General features: G+C 37.0%; 2 protein-coding genes across 2 annotated transcripts; both read left to right on the plus strand.

Moving 5' to 3' along the window:
* The first annotated feature begins 576 nt into the window (after positions 1 to 576).
* On the plus strand, positions 577 to 20,789 carry LOC144842738 (NADPH oxidase 5-like). Its single transcript, XM_078699261.1, has 13 exons — positions 577 to 737; positions 1,018 to 1,165; positions 1,978 to 2,179; positions 2,370 to 2,593; positions 16,847 to 17,047; positions 17,211 to 17,386; positions 17,671 to 17,862; positions 18,075 to 18,207; positions 18,462 to 18,916; positions 19,226 to 19,357; positions 19,586 to 19,795; positions 19,969 to 20,232; positions 20,510 to 20,789. Exons 1-13 carry the CDS (start codon positions 639 to 641, stop codon positions 20,639 to 20,641), a joined length of 2,568 nt encoding a protein of 855 aa, XP_078555387.1. The 5' UTR covers positions 577 to 638; the 3' UTR covers positions 20,642 to 20,789.
* Positions 20,790 to 21,018: 229 nt separating this feature from the next.
* On the plus strand, positions 21,019 to 24,487 carry LOC144837978 (carotenoid phi-ring synthase-like). The gene is made up of 8 exons (XM_078693343.1): positions 21,019 to 21,132; positions 21,387 to 21,503; positions 21,923 to 22,078; positions 22,327 to 22,479; positions 22,617 to 22,739; positions 22,962 to 23,110; positions 23,253 to 23,338; positions 23,703 to 24,487. The coding sequence occupies exons 1-8, from the start codon at positions 21,099 to 21,101 to the stop codon at positions 24,469 to 24,471; spliced, it is 1,587 nt and encodes a 528-aa protein (XP_078549469.1). The 5' UTR covers positions 21,019 to 21,098; the 3' UTR covers positions 24,472 to 24,487.
* Positions 24,488 to 25,387: the final 900 nt, after the last annotated feature.

Genomic DNA, 25,387 nt, shown 5'->3' on the forward strand with positions numbered 1-25,387 from the left:
AAGAAACCAAGAAAAACACTACCAGGCCTACTCGTATACTCTGTAGCCAATAAGGCACATATTAAGTGCAGGTTTACAAAGCTTGTGATAATATATTGACTTACATAACTTAATTAGCTGCTACGGAAATATAGGCCTACATTAAAGTTCTAAATAAATTGTCTAGTATGTCATCAGCTATTTTGCTCGTTCGTTGTGCCTTCCATAACACAGTTTACTTAATGTATTGTTTCTCATTATGTACTTTTATATTATTTTTGTTTCACGTATAATAAATTACATTTCTTTTATGGTTTATCTAATAATATGAAATAAAGAAAAGGATTAATCCTTTGTCTTGAAACATGTTTTATTGTATTATAAAATCAGAATCAATTGTGATGTGCTAAGTAACGTACTTAGTAACGTAGTTCCAAAGATATAGCCTAACTAAAGCTGTGTTGTTTGGTATCGCATCGCAAATGCACTCGACCAAACGAAACAAGAAAATGGTATGTCGGAATGATTTGGAGTATGAAGCAACAAAATACCATAGCGATTTGCATACAAGTGCTTCAATGAGCGAAACAAAATTCCACACTTAGAAAGGTTGACAGTTCACAACAGTGCGTCTGTCGGAATGTTAGCCAGTGGAAAGTATGTTCAGTTCTCATGTACAAGAATACTGTCTGGCAACTGCACTGTACAGCAGGCAGGTTGATGTCGATGAGTTCTGTAGTGCCGTGCCGTTTGATGAGGTAAGTGAACACGTTCATCATTAAGTAGGCCTAACATTTACAGATAGGCATACTTTTCTCGTAATTGTTCATCTTCAAAATGTCGCTCGTCCTGTAGAGTGCTGTTAACGCCCATGCCACCTGGTTCAAATAGTTCGGTAGAGGCTAAATATCAACCGCCAAACCGAAATCAATAGTAAGGCGAACATCACGCAATATCAGCGGGATACACCACCGGTATCCATCCAGGTGAATATATATAATTAGTTTCTACCATATTGTATTGTTTGTAATTTCATAGAGCTTTTCAAGATGTTTGTTCAAGTATTTCGACAAAAATGGAGATGGTTGGTTGAGGTTATCGAGTGTGGTCCAGTACATCGGTGAATTCGAGTCGTTGCCACCAATTAAAAAACTACGATATATTTTTGAAGTCACTGATGTTGAAGGTACGTGTTTAGAATTACGTGCACAATTTTTATCGGACGCATCAGCGTTGAATAAAAATTACAACAACAGCTTTATTTATGAAAACTCTTTTGTTTTACTTCCTCTAATATTGTATTTTTAAGAGACCTGTGTTGTTGCATTTTACACTTGTTATCGTGGTCATCTCAACAGTTCGTGATCACTTTTGAGTTCATAATCTGTGCTGCTTTTATAATGCTTAACTGTATGTAATACATAAATTAAACAATATCTCCAAATTCACGGATTCCACCACAATCACGTGTAAAGTATTTTTTTGTCATAATTTCTAATATAGTAGATAAATCAAGGATGAAGCTGTTCATCATTAAAGGTTACAGTGTATTTATCCGTTTACGGTGAATTGGAGATACTTGAGTATAAGTGCGCATTTCAACCCGTGTTATCTATCTAGTCAATCAAGTGCTGTTTGAAATTGCTACATTTCGCGACAATGTCAATCTTGAATCAAGTTTCTACCATTACAAATATCAAACAAATAGGCATATAATCGATATTGTAACTAAAGATAACGCAGAAATGAGTAAACCAGAATATGTGTGTTTAATTACCTGACATTAATTCCGGACAATTAATACTAGTTTGATCAAACATTCTGTATGGGTTAGAGGTCTCACAAATATACTAAATCCCAAAGAAGAAATGTGTTTTTTTTTTTTTGCGAAATACATTTTACACCGATATAAACAATAACATTCACAATAACAAAATCTTTCAACATCGACATTATAGTTTTAAAGGAAACCGTGATATGTTCATGCATTCTTTACAGGTACTGGTCTGTTAACAATGCCTGCGCTACACAAGTATCTAAAACTGTGGGCCGATATTCAATCGTCTGGACTTACATGTTCACAAACACACTCAGTTGCTAGTTCCATTTTCACAAGTCTTGGAAATACAGATTTAGTGTCTTTCGAAGAAGTGATCGTGAAAATAGAAGACAACAAAGCATTAATGTCTGTTATCATGAGGTAATGTACAAAATTGTTTTTATTTGTAGTGGAAAAGGGAGAGAGGGAGTAAAGCCATTTGCCTGAAAATTTACTCGAAATAAATAAAATTACCTTCTGCTAAATATTCAAAGACAGATTGTCCAAAAAGTAAAACTAAACGTTTTTTTTAGATGATTTGCCATGCTTGCAACAAAATCTTTACTTTTAGTCTTCAGGAGAACCAAATTGTATCATCTACTAAGCCGCAAGCAAAAGGGAAAACTCGGACACGCAGGTTACCCTTCAAACTCCCTCGTCGTTTCTGTTCTTTTAAGTATATCAGTTACAATATAAGAAAGATTTTGATGTTCCTACTGATTGTCTTGCTTAATATATTCATGACTGTCTATGAGGGATGGAAATACAGAGAAAGCAACTGGTTTTTAATTGTAGGTAAGTGTCACCGTCGGAACTCGTCCAATGGGTAATAATTTAGTTAGAAGCGATAAATATGTGGGAGAAGCGAATAAGACTGAGTTTAATAATGAAGGTCCTAGTTCAAACACTGGACAGACAGAAAAGGAGACTATAAATTAATGCAACTATATATTTTATTGTTAAGTTTAGAATTTAGTTTCAAGGTCACAATTATTATTAATTTTACAACATTTGCTATTATCCCAAAGTGGCCGTATAAGTATTACAAACTGACAAAAGACGGAATATAAGTAAGTTTAACAATAATAAACAGATGTCAGATATTAAACGCAATCAATAAAACGATCAACTTGATTCAACCAAAGCTCTTTTAAAATACTATTTAGGCCTATTATAATTTAATCAATATTATTAAAGAAACAAATCAGAAGTTAAAATATAAATTAATTAAACCAACACAGCCCCTCTACAGTAGTGAGATTAAAAGCGGCTCAGACCCCTTTAGGCTAGTCAATCTAGCAAAAAAAACAGCTCAAAGTGAAACAAATTGCAAACAGAGATTTTTTTTTTTTAAATGGTCATATATGATGAGGAGATGAAAATTTGAGCATCACACCTCTGTCACTCATCCCGAAGGTATGCAAATTAGCTTAAATATGCAAATTAGGGTGAAATTACAGGGTAACCATATCTCAAAAACTACTAGTCCGAAAGAGTTGATTTTTTCTCAACATTTGACCTTCGACCCCATTTCTCAATGTTTGCATATACAATGTGACTAAAATGTCTGTAGAGACTTTATTTTGCCCTCAAATGACCCAGACATAGGTTCCTAATAGCCAGCATAGGACCACTTTGTAATTCCCAAAATCATACCTTTGTCCCGCACCTCGAAAGTATGCAAATTAGTAGTACAAGTAATATTAAATATGCAAATTAGGGAGTGAAATTACAGCGTTGCCATATCTCGAAAACCGCTAATGCTAGAGTGTTGATTTTTTCACTAAAATATTTAAAATATGTATATTTATATTTGCTCCAATAAAACATTTTACAAAAAATTGACCGGAAGTATGACATTTGACCCTCGACCCCATTTCTCAATATTGCATATATAATGAAACTAAAATGTCTGTAGAGACTTTGTTTTGCCCTCATATGACTCAGATACAGGTTTATAATAGCCAACATAGAACTGTTTAGTAAATCTCAAAATCACACCTGTATCACTCACCTCCAAAGTATGCAAATTATTAGTACAAGTTACATAAAATATGCAAATTAGGGGGTGAAATTACAGGTTCCTATATATCGAAAACTACTAAGGCTAGAGAGTTGATTTTTTCAATAACTTGTTCAAAATGTACATATTTATATTCGCTCTAATAAAACATTTTACGAAAAAATGACCGGAAATACAACAATTGACCCTCGACCCCATTTATCAATGTTTACATACATAATGCGACTAAAATGTCTGTAGAGACTTTGTTTTGGACTCAAATAACTCGGATACATGTTTCCTATAGTCAGCATAGGACCGCTTTGTAATTCCCAAAATCACGCCTTCGTCATGCTCCTCAAAATTATGCTAATTAGTAGTACAAATTACATGAAATATGCAAATAAGGGGGTGAATAAATAAATAAATAAATTACAGTCTTCCCATATCTCAAAAACGATTAATGCTAGATGGTTGATTTTTTCACAGCCATACATGTACATATTTCTATTTGCTCCAATGAAACATTTTACAAAAAATTGACCGGAAGTATGACATTTGACCCTCGACACAACTGGTGCTGACCGAGGTTCAATTAGACCGATCCCTGGTTAGCGACGAAGGCGTATCTCTTTACTTCGGTTTGGGTTTTTTTTGGCATGGTTGGAATTCCCTTTTTTCGTATTAGTTTATGTACAGCGCTTAGAGGTTTCACAACATTAGGCGCTATATAAATCCAGGATATTAATATTATTATTATTAATTCTCAATATTTGCATATAATGCAACTAAAATGTATGTACAGACTTTGTTTTGGCCTCAAATGACTCAGATACAGGTTTTATATAGCCAGTATAAGTCAAGCACCCCGAAAGTATGCAAATTAGTAGTACAAGCTATATGAAATACGCAAATTACAGTGAATTGCCTTATGTATGTCGAAAACGCTAATGACCGATAGAGATATGGCAACTTTCTTGTACTACTAATTTGCATACTTTCAAGCGAAGTAACAGAGGTGTGATTTTGAGAATTACAAAAATTCCCTAATTTGCATATTTAATATTACTTGTACTACTAATTTGCATACTTTCGAGGTGCGTGACGAAGGTGTGATTTTGGAAATTATAATACAGTTCTATGGTGGGTATTGAAAAACAATATCCAAGTCATTGAGTCCAAAAAAAGTCTCTACAGACATTTTAATCGCATATTTATGTAAATATTGAGAAATGGGGTCAAGGGTCAAAATCTGGTACTTCCGGTCATTTTTTTGTAAAATGTCTTATTAGAGCAAATATAAATATATATATTCTGAACCAGACTGTGCAAAAACGAACTCTCTACGATTAGTAGTTTTGAAGATATGGTAACCCTGTAATTTCACCCTAATTTGCATATTTAAGCTAATTTGCATACCTTCGGGATGAGTGTCAGAGGTGTGATGCTCAAAAAATAATCACCTTATCATATGTAACCATTTAAAAAAAAAAAATCTCTGTTTGCAATTTGTTTCACTCAAAATGCTAGATTGACTAGCCTACTTTAGAATGTGAAACTGTAAACAAAACAACACATGCAAATGGTTAAGAAAACATCTAAGATAATTGTTTAGATAACATAGTTTAACGTTTTAACGCACATTTGAACTAATAACTAATTAAACAAAACTACTAATGTACAATAACTATAGATATCATAATTAAATGAACTAACAAACTACTGTAACTAAATAATACATTACTATTGAAAAATACTAGTGACCCAAAACATCGTTGGCGATAGAATTACCCATTAAAAGGACGAAATTTATTGCTTAAAGGTCACCTCCTATAATCTTAAACACAGATATGTCCTTGAGCTATTCACCCTCCACACTCTACAGTGCAGTAACATAACATAATACTTACTAGCATAATAGTGTACTATGTACTAATATACGAAATTATACGTACACTGAATACAATAATGAGGTCGAAAAGACATACAGTATATAACTATTATTATATCGTCAAACTATATTAATTATCATCTAAACTAAAACGCATCAATTAGGCTAAAGGTACGATCCATCATTATATCGCCTATAGTATCATGGTAAATAAAACAATACAATATAACAAACATTATTACATCGTTTATCAAAGTAAATTAAATAACAATATATCAAATACATACGTTTTTATGACAAATAAACATGAGACTAGATGAGTGATATCGGAGGATTAATTCGTCGATGGTAACGGCATGGACGACAGGACTATCACTGTCTTCTTCCGTACCCCAAATGTAAGATGAGTAAGTAAGTATGAGGGCGCGATTAATGACTAAAATAGACCCTCACACATTCCCCCCAGTTTGTTATTGTTGTCCCCAACAAATAAAATAATCAATATAATAAGTACAGTATTTAAAGAAAATAATACAGAAACTAACCAAATTTACACAAGAGTTTCTAGCATAACTGAGTGTTGTTCATTAATACCCTTAATCTCCTCCCACTCGCCAAAGCGTGCTGGGGGTCGAACTACCCTCCTCAGATTATACCTATTCTCTAATACGTTGTGCTCTGTAGGTGCGTTAACTAAGGTGTCTGAATCAAATTCCAGTGGTGGAGGAACGATAGGGTAAGCCTGTTCTGCTTCTTCATCACTTCCTATTCCATCGTCGATCGGACCTTCCCCAAACAGACACGGAATTATTAAATTGCGATGGACGGTCCTTTCTTTGGTTCCATCTTCTGAGCGTAACCTGTAGACTGGTTGATCTGTCATCCGATGGACAATGATATACACATTATTTTCCCACCTATCAGCAATCTTTCGTCTTCCACGCAGATTTTTGTTAGCAACTACTACCCTGCTTCCAACTGGTAAGGAATTGTCACGAGCTTTCTTATCATACATTGCCTTCTGTTTCTTTCTGGACTCTTCTGCTTGGGTTTGTGCGGCCTGGTAGGCGTCTTGCAAAGTCTCGCGTAAGTGCGTTACATAATCTGAAGTGTCGTAGTTATCTTGTAAGTTATCATCGCTGTCGATAATACCCAACGTCACATCTGCTGGTATACGTGGTTCACGCCCAAACATTAAAAAGAACGGAGAATATCCGGTAGCGGAATGTTGTGTGCAGTTATAAGCATGTGTCAATCCTTCTATGTGTTCCACCCAGTTGGATTTGTCTTGTGGTTCCAAAGTACCTAAAAGGTTCAAAAGGGTGCTGTTAAATCGTTCTGTCATTCCATTTCCCTGTGGGTGATATGGGGTCGTTCGGCTTTTATCAATGCCTAACATATGACAAAGCTCGCGTACAAGGTTTGATTCAAAGCATTTTCCCTGGTCGCTGTGAATTCGCTCTGGTAAACCATAATGAATAAAAAACTTTTTCCACAACGTTTTGGCGACAGTGTGCGCCGTCTGATTGGTCGTGGGATATGCTTGGGCGTATCTGGTGAAGTGGTCTGTCAAAACTAGTACATCTTCTATGCCCCCACGTGACGTTTCAACTGTTAAGAAGTCGATGCAAACTAATTCGAGTGGTCGGGTGGTTACTATATTATTTAAAGGAGCTCTAGTCTTGGGTTCTGCGGTCTTTCTAAGCACACATCTTTCACATTGGTTGATATATTCGCGGACCTCTCCTCTTAATCCTGGCCAGAAACAACGCCGTCGAACTAAATCGAGAGTTCTTGCAAAGCCTTGATGACCCATTATATCATGCGACTGTCGAATTAATTTCATCCGGGCAGTAACTGGTAATATGAACCGTGTGTGTTGAGATTGGGACTCGGGGTCAGCAAATATCAGCACTCCATTGTCGAACTTTAGATTATCCCATTTTGATAAAATATTACGTACTTGCCGGGATTCTTGTCGCATACGCCGATCACTCGGCTTATCCTCACTCTCAAGAAACGCTATTACTCTGGAAGTGATCTTGTTTCTCCTCTGTTCTCGTTTAATTTCCTCGTGTGGCAAAGATACCTGTAGGGCTGTCCCATTATTGATAATTTGTGAATGATTTGACGTTGGCAATAAAAAACTTTCTTCCGTATCTTCTCGTCGTAGACAGTTACCTAATACATTCTTTACTGTTTCGCATGGAATTCTTGATAGTGCATCGGCGTTGTCGTTTTTACGTCCCGGACGATAGATAATGTTGATGTTGCATTGTGAAAGGTCGTTGACCCATCGTTGACCATGAGCGTCTAATTTTGCTTTTCCCAATACATACGTTAAAGGATTATTATCAGTGACCGCAGTAACATCGTTCCCATACACATAATCCCGAAACTTGTCAGTCGCGGCCCAATGTAAAGCCTTGAATTCAATTTATGCGCAGGGTATCTCTTCTCAGAATCTGATAATGACCGACTGGCAAATGCAATCACTCTCTCTTTACCATTCTGGACCTGTGCCAGGACTGCACCCAGGCCGTCAATAGAAGCATCGGTTTGTAAAACGAAAGGAAGTGTAAAATCTGCATAAGCGAGAATAGGAGCGGACTTGATGTTATTACGAATGATTTCGAAGCTGCGTTGTGCGTCCGAGTTCCATTGAAATGGCGTCGTATATTGTTTCCGCTGTTTACCGCCTTTAATACGTTTTGTGTCGCCTTCAAGAAGATTAAATAGAGGTCTAGCGATCCTTGCGTAGTCTTTTATGAAACGTCGGTAATAGCCAGTAAACCCAAGGAAGCGGCGTACCTCTTTTCTTCCGTCCGGAACCGGCCAGTTCTCTACCGCTGCTACTTTTTCCGGATCAGTTTTCACTCCATCTGCCGAAACACGATGTCCAAGGTATTGAACTTCTTTCTTGAAGAATTGACATTTGGACCTCTTCAGCTTAAGGCCGTGCGTGCGAAGCCTATCAAACACTTTTTGAAGCTTCTCTTCATGTTCTTCGACCGTTTTACTAAAAACAATAATGTCGTCTAAATAGAGTAAAATGTCAGTAAAATTAAGGTCGCCAAAAACAGTGTTCATCAGACGCTGAAACGTTGCAGGGGCGTTCATGAGTCCAAACGGCATCCTGGTATATTCAAACAAACCAAAGGGTGTAGTGAATGCCGTCTTTTGCTGGTCATTATGGTCCATCTGGATTTGGAGATACCCCGACGTTAAGTCAAGACTCGAGAAATATTTTGCGTTGGCAAGAGAATCAATACTTTCTTCTATCCTTGGTAATGGAAAAGCGTTCCGTACGGTTTTCGAGTTCAACTTACGGTAGTCAACACATAGACGTATACTTCCATCCTTCTTCCGGACGATGACAATCGGCGAAGCAAAAGGACTCTGACTCGGTCGGATGATTCCAGATTCTTCTAAATCTTTTACGTGCTCTCGTACTTCTTGAAACTCCGTCGGTGGAATTCGTCGGTACGGCATTCGAAACGGCGCAGGATCTACAAGAGGAATCTTGTGTACAACAGTAGTCGTGTATCCGATGTCGTTTGAGTCTCGCAAAAATATGTCGTCGTTCTTTAGTATCAGGCGATCTATGACGTCCGCGTGATTGGGTTTGTCCTTAGTTCCTTTCTCAGTACTGTCTTTAGCAGTGGTTTCCATAGTCAGAAAACTTTGATTGACACTACTCTCGATATTAGTGACTGCGGCCAGATTAGCTAAGCGTGTATTACGCCAAAGTTTAATGGGTTTATTTGAAGGGTTGAAAACTGTGACTGGAACACGTCCCTTTGAAACTTCTGCTACACCACATCCGACTACTAAATCAAGATCTTCTGGGTTAGTGAGTTGCTCAACGAGGCCGGTAAATTCTCTCTTTTTGATTACTTTAGGAGCTTTAGATGACACCAGTCGTTGAGTGCCTGGTGGAATTGTGATTGGTCGACGCCCCATGTACTTGAGAAAACCAATGTTCCCGTTTGCGGTTGCCATATCCATCCCATCATCATTTATAAACGAAAAGGCCAAATACCATGAAGAGGAAACACGTTGCATTTTCTGCATTAGGCAGCGTCCATATTTTGTGTGAAAAATATCTCGACCAGCACGAATCACATTTGTTCCAATTAAGCAGGGTACAGTTTGTCTCGTTGGGGTCGGTGGAACAATTAGAGCAGGTACCGTCCTAATCTGTTCACCAAGCACTTGTATATCTATGTAGATGACTCCCTCGTGTGGGACGGCTTGTCCCCCTGCGCCTTCAATGGTGATACTCGACGGAACGATATCCGACTTCGACAAGGTGGGATGCTCTTTAACAAACGCCGAGGTGATTGTCGTCACCTGTGATCCGGTATCTAACAGAGCTATACATGGCTGGCCGCTTACGTGCACTTCACATGTGTTTACGTGTCCCACTAGTTTATGTTTCTCATCCACTGGTACAGGAACTTCATTACCTACAATTGGACTCTTTTCTTTCACACCCACTGGTTGTCCCCCAACAGCAGGTGACTTTAGTTTAAAGGACGGCCTGCCCATGGGCAGTATCGGGCGATGTGTCCGTACTCGTGGCAGTGGTAGCAATCTGCATAAGCGAGAATAGGAGCGGACTTGATGTTATTACGAATGATTTCGAAGCTGCGTTGTGCGTCCGAGTTCCATTGAAATGGCGTCGTATATTGTTTCCGCTGTTTACCGCCTTTAATACGTTTTGTGTCGCCAACAAGAAGATTAAATAGAGGTCTAGCGATCCTTGCGTAGTCTTTTATGAAACGTCGGTAATAGCCAGTAAACCCAAGGAAGCGGCGTACCTCTTTTCTTCCGTTCGGAACCGGCCAGTTCTCTACCGCTGCTACTTTTTCCGGATCAGTTTTCACTCCATCTGCCGAAACACGATGTCCAAGGTATAGTCAGGTGGCTTAACAACAAAAAATGAGGAAATCGTTACACGGTGGACAAAAGCGCCAAATTTGGCATGGAGCTTCGTTGGGACCTACCAATTGATTTTTGCCTAGGAGCCACTCTAGTCGTAATTTATTTTTCAAGATGGCGGCCAAAATCCAAAATGGCCGCCAATAAATTGGAAAATCTCATTTCATTTGTTGCAGAAGTCACATATAGGCAAATGAACTATCAAAACATAAGTATTCGTGGTCATTGAAACATATTTTAGACATTTTGCATGACATGGGTCATTTGTTGTTAAGATGGTGGCCAAAATCAAACATGGCTGCCAGTAGCCTAAACTGGAATATCATTCTGGTTGCAGAAATCGCATATAGGTATCAAACGAAGTTGGAAAACATGGAGTAGGCCTAATCATGGTCATTGAAACATATTTTAGACATGGTACATAATAGGCCTATAGGTCACTCGTTGCAAAGATGGTGGAAAAATCCAAAATGGCTGCCAGTAAACTAGGAAATCACATACAGTATCTGTGGACGGCAGACGTAATATGTAAATGAAGTAGCTGTAGTAAATGGTAGAGGTGGTATGTAAATTACAAGTAACTGTAAAAAAAATCTATAAAAAAAAGTTATAACCAGTTCAGTTTCTGAAAATGTGGTATTTTTGGGAAAATAAAGATTGAGGGCGCTGTTCACATAAGTAAAAGTACACTTTTTTACCTGTAACTAACTAAGTTTTTGTCAGAATATTTTTTAAATGGTCTTATTTGATAGATAATTACATTTTCTTTATATTAAAGAAAACAAATTTTACATTAAATATCCATAGTTCAGATAAATTTACGTTAAGTGCCTAAAATCAGCAAATATAACACATTTTAATACATAACAAATACTATTGGATGTTAACAAATTACAAATTTAGTTATCATAAATAGGATTCTTTTACATTTTCATAGAAACTGTTTTATTATAAAACATATAAATATATATTTTTCTAACAATTTCTCATAAAAAAACTTTTACGACCACTAGTTTTCGAGATATAGAAATGTGTACTACCAGTACAGGTCAAAGGTCAATAACAAGAATCTGGGTCATTTTCTTGGAAAAGTTTGTATTAGACTGAATAGAAACATCCATCTTCTGATTAATTTGAGACCTATTTAAAGTTTGTCCAACTGTTAGTTACCAAGTTATATGACATGTAGGTCAAAGGTCAAAAATACCAAAAATCATACTTCTGGTCATTTTTTGACAAATGTTTCCATTAGGACGAATATTAATATGCATCTTCCAAATAATTTGACACTAAAATTATTTAATTTAATGTAAGCGTTGCGGAGATATGGTTATTTTGTTTTCAATTGGATTAAAATATTCAAATTGAGGTCAAAGGTCAAGGAAAAACTTTAGAAATTTGATAACGTGGGTTTTTATAACTAGCATGGTTAAAAAATTCATAAAATGCAATGCTTGCACTTTCCTTCTGATTTGCAGACTAAAATACATTAGGAATGGGCTATTTGTGACTTTGTATACGATTATATGTATTTCAATTTCAATGGCTACCATTTTTATTTTTGGGCGCCATCTTGGAACTCACTTTATATAATATTTCCTGAATCGGTTTTACTGACCTCAGAAATTCTCGATTCAGTACATTATTTGTCTATTTGTAACTTTTACAGCCAGAGATATATGATATACCAATTTACTGGCAGCCATTTTGGATTTTGGCCGCCATCTTGGAAAATCGGAAGCTGATCGGGTGGCTCCTAGGCAAAAATCAATTAGTACGCCTAAAAGAAGCCCCATGCCAAATTTGGTGCTTTTGTCCGCCGTGTAACGTTTTAGTCGCTAAGCCACCTGACTAGTATTGAACTTCTTTCTTGAAGAATTGACATTTGGACCTCTTCAGCTTAAGGCCGTGCGTGCGAAGCCTATCAAACACTTTTTGAAGCTTCTCTTCATGTTCTTCGACCGTTTTACTAAAAACAATAATGTCGTCTAAATAGAGTAAAATGTCAGTAAAATTAAGGTCGCCAAAAACAGTGTTCATCAGACGCTGAAACGTTGCAGGGGCGTTCATGAGTCCAAACGGCATCCTGGTATATTCAAACAAACCAAAGGGTGTAGTGAATGCCGTCTTTTGCTGGTCATTATGGTCCATCTGGATTTGGAGATACCCCGACGTTAAGTCAAGACTCGAGAAATATTTTGCGTTGGCAAGAAAATCAAGACTTTCTTCTATCCTTGGTAATGGAAAAGCGTCCCGTACGGTTTTCGAGTTCAACTTACGGTAGTCAACACATAGACGTATACTTCCATCCTTCTTCCGGACGATGACAATCGGCGAAGCAAAAGGACTCTGACTCGGTCGGATGATTCCAGATTCTTCTAAATCTTTTACGTGCTCTCGTACTTCTTGAAACTCCGTCGGTGGAATTCGTCGGTACGGCATTCGAAACGGCGCAGGATCTACAAGAGGAATCTTGTGTACAACAGTAGTCGTGTATCCGATGTCGTTTGAGTCTCGCGAAAATATGTCGTCGTTCTTCAGTATCAGGCGATCTATGACGTCCGCGTGATTGGGTTTGTCCTTAGTTCCTTTCTCAGTACTGTCTTTAGCAGTGGTTTCCATAGTCAGAAAACTTTGATTGACACTACTCTCGATATTAGTGACTGCGGCCAGATTAGCTAAGCGTGTATTACGCCAAAGTTTAATGGGTTTATTTGAAGGGTTGAAAACTGTGACTGGAACACGTCCCTTTGAAACTTCTGCTACACCACATCCGACTACTAAATCAAGATCTTCTGGGTTAGTGAGTTGCTCAACGAGGCCGGTAAATTCTCTCTTTTTGATTACTTTAGGAGCTTTAGATGACACCAGTCGTTGAGTGCCTGGTGGAATTGTGATTGGTCGACGCCCCATGTACTTGAGAAAACCAATGTTCCCGTTTGCGGTTGCCATATCCATCCCATCATCATTTATAAACGAAAAGGCCAAATACCATGAAGAGGAAACACGTTGCATTTTCTGCATTAGGCAGCGTCCATATTTTGTGTGAAAAATATCTCGACCAGCACGAATCACATTTGTTCCAATTAAGCAGGGTACAGTTTGTCTCGTTGGGGTCGGTGGAACAATTAGAGCAGGTACCGTCCTAATCTGTTCACCAAGCACTTGTATATCTATGTAGATGACTCCCTCGTGTGGGACGGCTTGTCCCCCTGCGCCTTCAATGGTGATACTCGACGGAACGATATCCGACTTCGACAAGGTGGGATGCTCTTTAACAAACGCCGAGGTGATTGTCGTCACCTGTGATCCGGTATCTAACAGAGCTATACATGGCTGGCCGCTTACGTGCACTTCACATGTGTTTACGTGTCCCACTAGTTTATGTTTCTCATCCACTGGTACAGGAACTTCATTACCTACAATTGGACTCTTTTCTTTCACACCCACTGGTTGTCCCCCAACAGCAGGTGACTTTAGTTTAAAGGACGGCCTGCCCATGGGCAGTATCGGGCGATGTGTCCGTACTCGTGGCAGTGGTAGCATTCGATGGGCCTTTGTGCCCCTGGTGGTTGTAATGATGGTCGTGGTCCTGTCATTGGTTGGTACTGCTGACTTGTCGGTGAACGAACCATATCCTGATTAAAAACTCGTTGTCCAGATGGTCGTGGTCCTGTCATTGGTTGGTACTGCTGACCTGTCGGCGGCCGAACCATATCCTGATTAAAAACTCGTTGTCCAGACAGTTCAATGCGATCGAGGCGTTCCGATATGGTGCGTTGTGTTTCAATCAAGCTTTTAGTGGCCTCAAGTTGTTTATCTAACGCTGCCCTTAGCTTATCTATCTGTGTGGAAGTACTATCTCCGGCAGTCTGAGTCATGGAGAATGCCCTTCTCTCCGCCTGGTTATTCTCCTCTGTGATGATTCTCAGCTCTCGTCTCAATTGGGTAAAGGACATGTCCCGTGGCCTCATAGGGGCTAACCGCTCACGAACTCGGATATCCGTTAGTCCAAACATGAACTGCGTCGTTAACATTCGATCACGTCCTTCGAGCACAGATGAATTCTTCCTTTCCACTTTGCGCAACATGGCTTCCAAGGCAATTGCGTATTCACTTGCAGTTTCCCCTCTTCTCTGGATACTAGCATAGAAATTTGCCATTAGAGATACGGCAGGGTTCGCTTCTCCGTATTCATACATCAATTCCTCAAACGCCGCTTTCGCTGTCTTTCCCTCATTTCCTTGGGCCTCCAAATTCAGAACGAGATCTCTTGCTCTTCCCTGCGTGTGTCTTACCACTTCTGCATACCCGTCACTACCAGAAAGGTGTTTTGAGTCTATCAAGAACTGCATGTCACGTATCCAATCCTCGATTTGTTGTCCATTGTTGCGTCCGGAAAACGTTGGTACTGACTTCGTCTGGTGAGTGGTGATCACGCCTCCAAGACTTGCTAAGTTTGTGTTACTTTCGGCACCGCTGAAGTTCAGTTGCTGTCTTGATCTGGGTCTGGGTATAGGTCGTCCCGAGTGTGATGGTCGTGCTGATGGTGTGGATGTGGTGGGCGGAGGATCAAATCCTGCCATTTGGAGCGGGCTCAGATTTTCTGTAGATGTCCGGCTTCCTTCTACTTGACCATACGGGGTGAGTTGTGGTGGGCTCGCCATTATCTCACTAAAGTATCAGGACTGTGTTGGCTTATAGTATTAAAATTTAGAACTAGTAATTATTAGTGCAATAAATTTATTTAATTTTAATCTGAGAGTTGGCATAGAGTAGTCTCCTTTTTCACTAATTTATTGTCTGTCCCGGGTTTCGGCACCAAAAGTTATGTCACCGTCGGAACTCGTCCAATGGGTAATAATTTAGTTAGAAGCGATAAATATGTGGGAGAAGCGAATAAGACTGAGTTTAATAATGAAGGTCCTAGTTCAAACACTGGACAGACAGAAAAGGAGACTATAAATTAATGCAACTATATATTTTATTGTTAAGTTTAGAATTTAGTTTCAAGGTCACAATTATTATTAATTTTACAACATTTGCTATTATCCCAAAGTGGCCGTATAAGTATTACAAACTGACAAAAGACGGAATATAAGTAAGTTTAACAATAATAAACAGATGTCAGATATTAAACGCAATCAATAAAACGATCAACTTGATTCAACCAAAGCTCTTTTAAAATACTATTTAGGCCTATTATAATTTAATCAATATTATTAAAGAAACAAATCAGAAGTTAAAATATAAATTAATTAAACCAACACAGCCCCTCTACAGTAGTGAGATTAAAAGCGGCTCAGACCCCTTTAGAATGTGAAACTGTAAACAAAACAACACATGCAAATGGTTAAGAAAACATCTAAGATAATTGTTTAGATAACATAGTTTAACGTTTTAACACACATTTGAACTAATAACTAATTAAACAAAACTACTAATGTACAATAACTATAGATATCATAATTAAATGAACTAACAAACTACTGTAACTAAATAATACATTACTATTGAAAAATACTAGTGACCCAAAACATCGTTGGCGATAGAATTACCCATTAAAAGGACGAAATTTATTGCTTAAAGGTCACCTCCTATAATCTTAAACACAGATATGTCCTTGAGCTATTCACCCTCCACACTCTACAGTGCAGTAACATAACATAATACTTACTAGCATAATAGTGTACTATGTACTAATATACGAAATTATACGTACACTGAATACAATAATGAGGTCGAAAAGACATACAGTATATAACTATTATTATATCGTCAAACTATATTAATTATCATCTAAACTAAAACGCATCAATTAGGCTAAAGGTACGATCCATCATTATATCGCCTATAGTATCATGGTAAATAAAACAATACAATATAACAAACATTATTACATCGTTTATCAAAGTAAATTAAATAACAATATATCAAATACATACGTTTTTATGACAAATAAACATGAGACTAGATGAGTGATATCGGAGGATTAATTCGTCGATGGTAACGGCATGGACGACAGGACTATCACTGTCTTCTTCCGTACCCCAAATGTAAGATGAGTAAGTAAGTATGAGGGCGCGATTAATGACTAAAATAGACCCTCACATAAGTATAGAAGAGAGTGTATGTAAGAGAGTGTTATAAGAGCGAACAAGTGAAAGCTTTTTGTTGTCTTTCAAAAATAAAATGACTTATGTTTCCTCAGCTCGTGGTTGTGGGGCTTCTTTGAATCTGGCTGTTACACTGGTAATCATATTCATGTTGCGGTACTGGTGGACCCTGCTACGAAGAACATGGATGGCGAAATATTTGCCGATGGATAATTTTCAGATGTTCCACAAGATGCTTGGTGTATTAGTAGCGTTGTATTCAATAGTCCACACAGGCGCTCATATTGGAAATGCAAGTATGTAACAGGTTGCAGTGTTTTGTACTTACAAATTTATTAATCATATATTACTACAAATAGATGTAAAACATGCGTAATCCTTGTATTTGGTTTGACATACATTGACACACACATAGAATGATACCTTAAATGGTTGTTTCTTTGTTGTTTTCTTTTCTAGTTACAGTGGCACAATCATCGGAAAATGATCTTGGGGTTTTTGACGTGTTATTCACTACAAAAGCAGGAGTAGGTTATATCAAGCACAGTGCTTACATTACTGGATGGGTGTTATCCTTGTGTCTTTTTATTCTCGTCGTTGGATCACTGGACTTTATACGCCAATCCTATTTTCATGTACGCTTTCATTTGTATTGTATTTATATTTTAGCACACGCCATACATAGTGTTATAAGATTGTACTGCATAATATACTAAGTACTGTATTACAAATCTGTGGTAATTAAAATGACTTGGTCACGTCGGAAATCCTGTTTTGTCTATTAATTTCAACCTAGGTTCTGGCGATTGAAAATAAATTCACAGTTCCCTGCACTACACTTGTTACTTTAAATGAATGTTTGAAAAAAAACCCATTTAAACGTAATTGCGTCTTGTGACCTTTTTTTTCTCCACATTAGATTTTCTTCTTGAGTCATCTGTTCTACCTGCCTTTTGTTACAATTCTGATACTACATGGCCCTAGCTTTTGGAAGTTTTTTGTAATTCCTGGAACCTTGTTTGTTTTGGAAAAGATATGGAGTAGCGAGTTATTGAAGCGACTACGGTATGGATTAACTTACGCCGAAGAGGTTCATCTGCTTCCTAACGGAGTAAGTTACTGAAATGAGGCCTACACACATTCTATACTTTTGAAATAGGACCAATTTAAGCTCAATTGTATGAACATATTACTAAAAACAAACGAATCACATTCATGACATGGAGTTGGGTAAGTTGTCAAGTTAATAATTATTGACCAATGAAGTCAACTTACCCAGGTAAATGACGGTTTGTTGTTGTTTTTATTCTTATTTATTTTTAGGTTGTTCATTTAAAGATGACTAGACATCGTAATTTTGTGTTTAATCCTGGAGACTACGTATTTCTACACATACCGATTCTTCAGAAATATGAATGGCATCCGTTTACGATTAGCAGCTCTCCCAACGACGATGGTAATGGAATATTTAGTATCAACGATATCTAACTCTAGACGTAATTATAGCGCAACGTAAAATATAACCTAATACTAAAGAGCACTGTGTTCCGATAATATATATGATATGGTGGATAATTTAAAGATTTTGAACTGCACCAGTTTTGAAAAGAATATGTTATATTTCAATAGTATAGGCCTATTCACAGATACGTACGTTATTTCCTGCCTGTACTATAGCATTCTTGTTAACGGTACTTTTCTTTTTTTAAGCGACAATATCGTGTCACATTCGCACATTGGGTGATTGGACAAAGAGTTTGTACAAGTTTTTCGAGGCTCGTAAAGGAGAGCAAATGGTAGACAACTTCAGAGTAGAACAGACAGAAAAAACAACAAGCAAGTCAAATAATCCAGCTGAATCTGGTCCCACTGTTATGAGGGTTAGACGTAGAAGTACTTCCTCATTTCGTGCAACACCCACCTTAGAAAAAATAGATGAAGCCGAGAACGAACGAACTGTCACCGACGTAATACGACCGGTACGACAACCAGGAGAAGCGCGGCGAAAACCACCGGGATATTGTCAGGTAACGGGACTTTGTTCCGCTCAAGAAAAGCTTGAGGAGCTCAGAAGACAAGAAACTTTACCTATGATTGAGGATGAGGTTCAAGAGGACGTCATCTATACTAAAAAGGAGAATGCGTCAGACCGTAGGAAATTATACGTAAGCTAAAGGTTATGATAATATGATGAATCAAAGAAATTGTTGTGACATCACAATAAAGATTTCTGTCTGTGGAAACAAATTGCATATGTTTAAACATTTTAACATGACGAAATAAATGAATCTAAAAATCTGAATGAATTCGGTAAAAATACCTAAACAGAACTAAGGAGAAAGAACGTTATATTCTAAGTATGCTAGTATCGTTTAATTACTTTAATTACTTCTGTAAAATGTAATCGATCAGCAAAAAAAGATAATGCACAATAATTATTTATCTGTATATTAATTTGTGTACTATTGTTGCAGCACAATTCAAGGGGTTCGACATGGAAAACCAAAAGTATTCGACAGTCTATTTCAACGCAAACCAGTTGTGATTTAAACACCAATGAGATTAACATTGTATCGAAAATATCTGACGATGCTGAAAAGCTAAGGGTATTATGAGCACTTATTAAATGCAATTCATTTGTATATTCTTAATGTATAGGTTAGTAATTGCTAAATGCCATGTAACCACTGCGGTAACCCATTTTCTTCGAATCAACTCTCTTCTTGTTCTTTTCTAGCATCACTACTGTCCTTCAAATATGAGCTATAAAAGAATACCTAATTCGTCAAAGTAACGAATTAAATTCTAGTTACATCTTATTTCATTTTCTGTAGGTGTACATTGATGGGCCGTATGCAACTCAATCTTGTCGTGTGTTTGAGACCGACCACGCCGTTCTTGTCGCTACCGGTATCGGGGTTACGCCATTTGCATCGATACTATACAGTATTTTACATCGCTATCGGAATTCTAAGTCAACATGCCCTTCATGCAATTATACGTGGCTGGATGGAAAGCTACGGTCGTTAAACCGTTTAAAAAAGGTAGTGTGGTACTTCCGTTCTCTTGGTCTATCTTTTCAGATGTTTCAGTTGGTGACACATCTTTGTTTTTTACCCTTGCTGTCATTGGAGCTATGTTGCCCATCTGATCTTCGTCAACACGGTTTCCCCTTCTCATCAATTAATATGTACGAAAAAATGTGTTCTTCTTACAGGTTGATTTTATTTGGATAAATCGTGACTCTAAATCTTTCGAATGGTTTGTTGGGTTGCTAACTCAACTGGAGCATCAACAACAAGAGACGGTCTTCTCACACTTCCTCACAATCCACTTGTACATGACCTCGCAACCACACAAAGATGATACTCGTGACCTAGCATTGCAGATGGCTCTAGATCGCATGTGTCACCAAGATACTGGTGACGTAATCACTGGACTGAAGACAAGAACTAAAATTGGACGACCAAACTGGGAAGAGGTCAATATTTTTTATTCTCTTTTAATTAGAAATGCTTGCTCTTGATTAATAATACCTTTTCACATCGCCTTAAACTCCAAAGTTTACACACGCCACAACATTATACAAAACGCCAATGTGATAGGGGTATAATTTGAATTATACAAAATGTTAACGATGTTTGTGCTAATTTGGTAACATGAAATTCTTTATTTTTATCTACTTGTGTTCAAGGAAAGCTCATGGATGACATAAATACTTTACGCTTACGAATCTTTTACGAATCTTTTTTTTTTAGTTGATGCTGTCAATCAAGAAGAAACGTGTTGGTAAAGTTAAGGTGTTTTTCTGTGGTCCAACCGTATTGGCAAACACAATCAAGTTACACGCACAAAATTGTGGATTCTTGTTCTGCAAAGAGATATTTTGAATAGAATAATTAAATGTTTAGTATATTCAATTCTTGAATAATTGGATTGGTTTCAGATACAAAGCGGTCCTAATTGTGTGTAATAGATTATATAAATTAAATCATTATAGGCTTTATTATATTGAATAAAGATTACAATGCAATGACAGAGAGTTATTATGACTGATTTTGGTAGGGAGATTCAGTAAACGCTAAAACCAAAACATCATTTTACTTAGGAATCGCCTACTCTAATCAAGTTAAGTACGCAAGATCGATTGTGTTGTCAATGTTTCTGATTGTTAATACTGCCCTCTGTAAAGGCTTCTCACAAAAGTGTCGTTCGTACTTGAATGTCACTAGACTATGCACTCACCATAGAGATCGTACACACGCTGAGGATACACCTGTGTGCTCTCACTAACCCGGTAGTTTTATCATTTAGTTTTTTGGGTTGCAATCTTGCATAATATCTACAATGAGGAATCGAACGATATGTATACTTGCAGTAGGTACGTACATACATTTTTTTAATAAAACGTTCTATGTAGACCTACTATTTATAAGTTTCCAGACTATACGATTTTATTACGTGTTTATTATTTTAATGACTTAAGTTTATTAGTTAATGGTATCCCTTATTATTGCCAGTGTTAAATATTACGCACATTTTCAAGATTACTACCGTGCACTATATTCTGCAAGATAATTGATTTAAACTTGAAAGCTACTAAAACCATATTGTAAAAATGTTTTATATTTACAGTAATACTTTGGTTCTCTTGGGTTGCATTCCCACGACCACCCAGGGTTATCAAACCAGTGAATCCAAATGACCCTACTAATCTACCAGACCAGGTCACAAAGAATGTGCTAGTAATCGGTAAGTATGTTTGTTAATAATATATTCGATATAATAATCTTAAATGTTCTTTAAACCCATCACTTTGTTTTTGTATTAATGGTACGTAATAATTTTGTCAGTGGTACTAATTTTTTCTAATGGTATCCATGAATCATATTTTTTCCCCATTTCATTATAGGCCTATTTATTTGGAACTAAATCACTGCCGAATACCCAACCCCATTTCAGTTTACACCATAAAACAAATCAATTTAAAAAATGAAATGACTACTAAATGGTACAATGAATCAAAATAAGTATACACTTTTCTGATAAAAGAAGATGGGCTTTCTAGGCCATATTAATAGTGGTGCTTAGTGGTAATGATGTGCCTGTTATTTGCGTGATTAGTAAGTAGTGATGGTGATGATTGGCTAAACGTTTTCTGTTGATAATAGGTGGTGGTCTTGCTGGTTTATCAGCAGCATTAGAATTGTCTGAAAGAGGTTTCAATGTTTCGATTAAGGAAGCCGATACTGTAGTTGGCGGAAGACTGCATACGAAAGATGTGAAGTTACTGAACCAAACATGGCCAATTGAGACTGGTTTTCATGGTAAAATTAATAGCTCTATTACAATTTATGGTATTGTTTCAAGCTTATTATATTAACAATATACAAGGTACGATCGGATCGCCCCATATTCAACATGTAATTCTCGCTATGGCCTTGCACAAAGTTACAAATTAAGCATGACCCTGATGGCACGGCTGCCGTTAATCTATTGTTTGGGTTCTTCTAATTATCCTCGCACTGCAGATGATGATGTTGCTTCTTCTAATTCGATACACTTGTAATTTTAGCATGGTTCAATAACTATTTCCAATCACATGACATTTTGGAGAGGCTTGGAGTAACGTCCAATTTCAGAAGATGGGAGGCTGTGGACTACATATTCAGGGACTATGAACCTGAAAGCATTTACAGCAAAGGACCATATCCATTAAATCTATTTGGTAATAAAGATTATTCCATTATTTATTTGATTAATATTTACATAACAAAAAATGAGGCACGACACGTGCCCTATTAGGGCTAATCATGAATGCATTATGGCCTATGAAACTGTATTGAAAGTTTGATTTACGTTTAGGTCTGATACACCGCAGTCCGAATATGAAACTGACCGATGCATTACACAGTGTGAAATCTCTGGTGGATCTTGCCTATTTCCAGTATGATACCATATTCGAAAAGTATGCTAATACTACACTTGGTAAGTATAAATGAAGAGTACGAAACAAATCTTAATTCGAGGATCATCCCATAAATAATATATATTTGTATTACCACGTAAGTGTATTAAAATAGTCAGAATTGGTTGGTATTTGTCACGTTTAATTAATAATTAAAAATAATTAATTTAATCAACCAACCGATCAATGATAAAATTAAAATAATTTCAATATTTTTCATTCATATTTCATGTATTTTGCAGAGGAGTGGGCTAGGGACAAGGACGTACCACAGTCATTCTACGATATACTTATGAAGCCTATTTTATCCGTGACACTTAATCGTCGAGATATCTTTAGTGCAGCCGAGATGCTCACATATAACCAAATATACTTTTTAAGTGACTCGAGCGTAAGTATAATAGGCCGAATTCAACATTTACCTTATTTATTGATCATATTTTACCATTATAATTATCAACAATTATTTTGTTGTAATTGTTATATCATTGACTGTTGGTTTAATAACCTATGTGCACTTGGACCTTTTGTAGGCTGATCATAGAATAATAACTACGAAGAATTTCCAAGACGCTGTCATCGGACCATGGACTCAAATGTTACTTTCGTATGGGGTCAGGTAAGCAAACGAATGTTCAAACATTTATTTTGACGATGCATTATATATAGGGGCAACGACTGGTTTGCCAGAGTGGTGGTGGTAAGACAAAGAGGGTACAAGAGGTGCTAACAATTGTAATTGTGATAGTGCGTAGGTCTAAGGGAAGGTCTATAAAACAGTAGAATCCTTATCAAGGAGACACATTCGACACCCAACAAAGTGTCCCCTTAGTAGGTGTATTCCCCTGAAGCGTTAAGCCGTAATATTAAAACATATATAGCTCCTGTTTCGCTTCACATAAAAGTCTTCATTTATTAAGGAGTGTCCTAGAATAGGGATTCGCTATTCTTGTACTAAACTAATGTGGGTTTTTTTTCTACAGAATTCAGTTAAATACAAAGGTAGAACAACTTGTTATGAATAACGATGGGAGCAAGTTTATTTCAACAACTTCAAATCCAGACGAACAATTTGACCATGTTATAATGGCTGCCAGTTTGGACTCTATTCAGAATATCCTCAAATCCACAGAAAAACAATATCATGATAATGAACAAATAAGGAATAAAATTAACTGTTTGCTAAGAAAAGTTGAAAAATTACCCATGGCACCACCGTATAAAGTAATGCGTGTTTGGTTTGACAAACAGTTACAAAATAAACCAGAGATTTTAGAAACACCACATCATCATCCAATTAATCTGGTTGTTCAGTATAATCTATTAGAAGAAACATATGCCGAATGGGCAAATAGGACTGGTGGGTCTGTTTTAGAATTCCATTTATATACATGGAGTTACGGAGACGTTTCAGACGACAGAGTCTGGGATTTAATCCGACCAACAGCAGAAGAAATATATCCAGATATAAAATATTTTAAAATTTTAGCCTACCATGTACATTCTGCAAACGATTTTCCTTCGTTTGAAATCAATACACATCAGTTTCGACCTACTGTAACTTATCCAACAGAGTGCGAATTGCCGAATCTGTCTTTTGCTGGTGATTGGCTGTACACTGATTTCCCATCGGCACTAATGGAAAGAGCTGTTACCACTGGCAGGCAAGCAGCAAATCATGTATTATTGTCAGAAGGTGTTAGGCAGTCAAACATTGTATCTATCAATTTAGACGGACCAGGAATTGTGTAGTTTTTAAAATTATTAATGTATGTTTTCTATTATAATGCAATTAATTCTTTTTTTTGGGGGGGGGGGGGGGGGGAAGACCACCTTTTTTGCTAAACAGTGGATATTTGATGGTATTACAGTAACAGTCTAATGTCAATAACGTTAAGATTATATATAACGCTTTAGTATTGTGTTAAAAAATCTGTCTAAATATGATAAAAACAATGAATAATGCAATCAATCCTAATTTTATTTTCTTCATTTTCATATTGCATATCATTATGGGAAAAATACGATCAGCGAGTTGATATTGCTAATACTGTACTGTGCTATAGCTGTTTAATTCACAATACAATATCAATTACAATATTTATTTGAATTAATGAGGATTTATATGCCAAATACAACGCCGTGTTTCCTAGTCAAAAAAACACCACTTGCATAATCAACAAGCACGACGTAATTACTAAGGAATTAATGAGTGAGGTATATGAACAAACCAGTAACAATATGAGAATTCATTACGAGCTTATAATAACATCTTAATCCAAATGTATGCTTACAATTCGTGAAGCGTCAAATTGAAAGCTCAAAATTGAATCCCCGGATAAATTGTTATGAAATGCTTCAGTTGATGCAGTAATAAATTCAACTCTTGTTTTTAAACGTAAAGAAAAGTTGTATGTTTTCACTCAATAAATTATATTCAAACTCAACCAAAGGTGTTCTTTAATTGGAAAGGTTCACAAAGTTGTAATAACTGTCAAGAATTAGTCCTGTCATATGGAAGATCTGGGTACGACCAACTAACTTACTAAACATGTCTTAAATTTGTGGAAAAATATACTATGCTAACGCTCTGTCTATACACTATCAAAGTAGTTTGACAAACAAAGTGCAGGGGCGGTCGCAGGACTGTAGTATTTGAGCAAGCAAA

Source organism: Antedon bifida, chromosome 1, assembly GCF_963402885.1.
Source record: "Antedon bifida chromosome 1, ecAntBifi1.1, whole genome shotgun sequence".
NCBI classification, from domain to species: Eukaryota; Metazoa; Echinodermata; class Crinoidea; order Comatulida; family Antedonidae; genus Antedon; species Antedon bifida.

Excerpts from the sequence above, each read along its gene's own strand:
- LOC144842738 (XM_078699261.1), top strand. The coding sequence starts at position 639 with ATGTTCAGTTCTCATGTACAAGAATACTGTCTGGCAACTGCACTGTAC. Across the intron at positions 17,387-17,670 it reads TACGCCAATCCTATTTTCAT|ATTTTCTTCTTGAGTCATCT; the intron begins GTACGCTTTCAT and ends TCTCCACATTAG. Across the intron at positions 19,358-19,585 it reads ACGATGCTGAAAAGCTAAGG|GTGTACATTGATGGGCCGTA; the intron begins GTATTATGAGCA and ends CATTTTCTGTAG.
- LOC144837978 (XM_078693343.1), top strand. The coding sequence starts at position 21,099 with ATGAGGAATCGAACGATATGTATACTTGCAGTAG. Across the intron at positions 21,133-21,386 it reads GATATGTATACTTGCAGTAG|TAATACTTTGGTTCTCTTGG; the intron begins GTACGTACATAC and ends TTATATTTACAG. Across the intron at positions 23,111-23,252 it reads ACTTTTTAAGTGACTCGAGC|GCTGATCATAGAATAATAAC; the intron begins GTAAGTATAATA and ends GACCTTTTGTAG.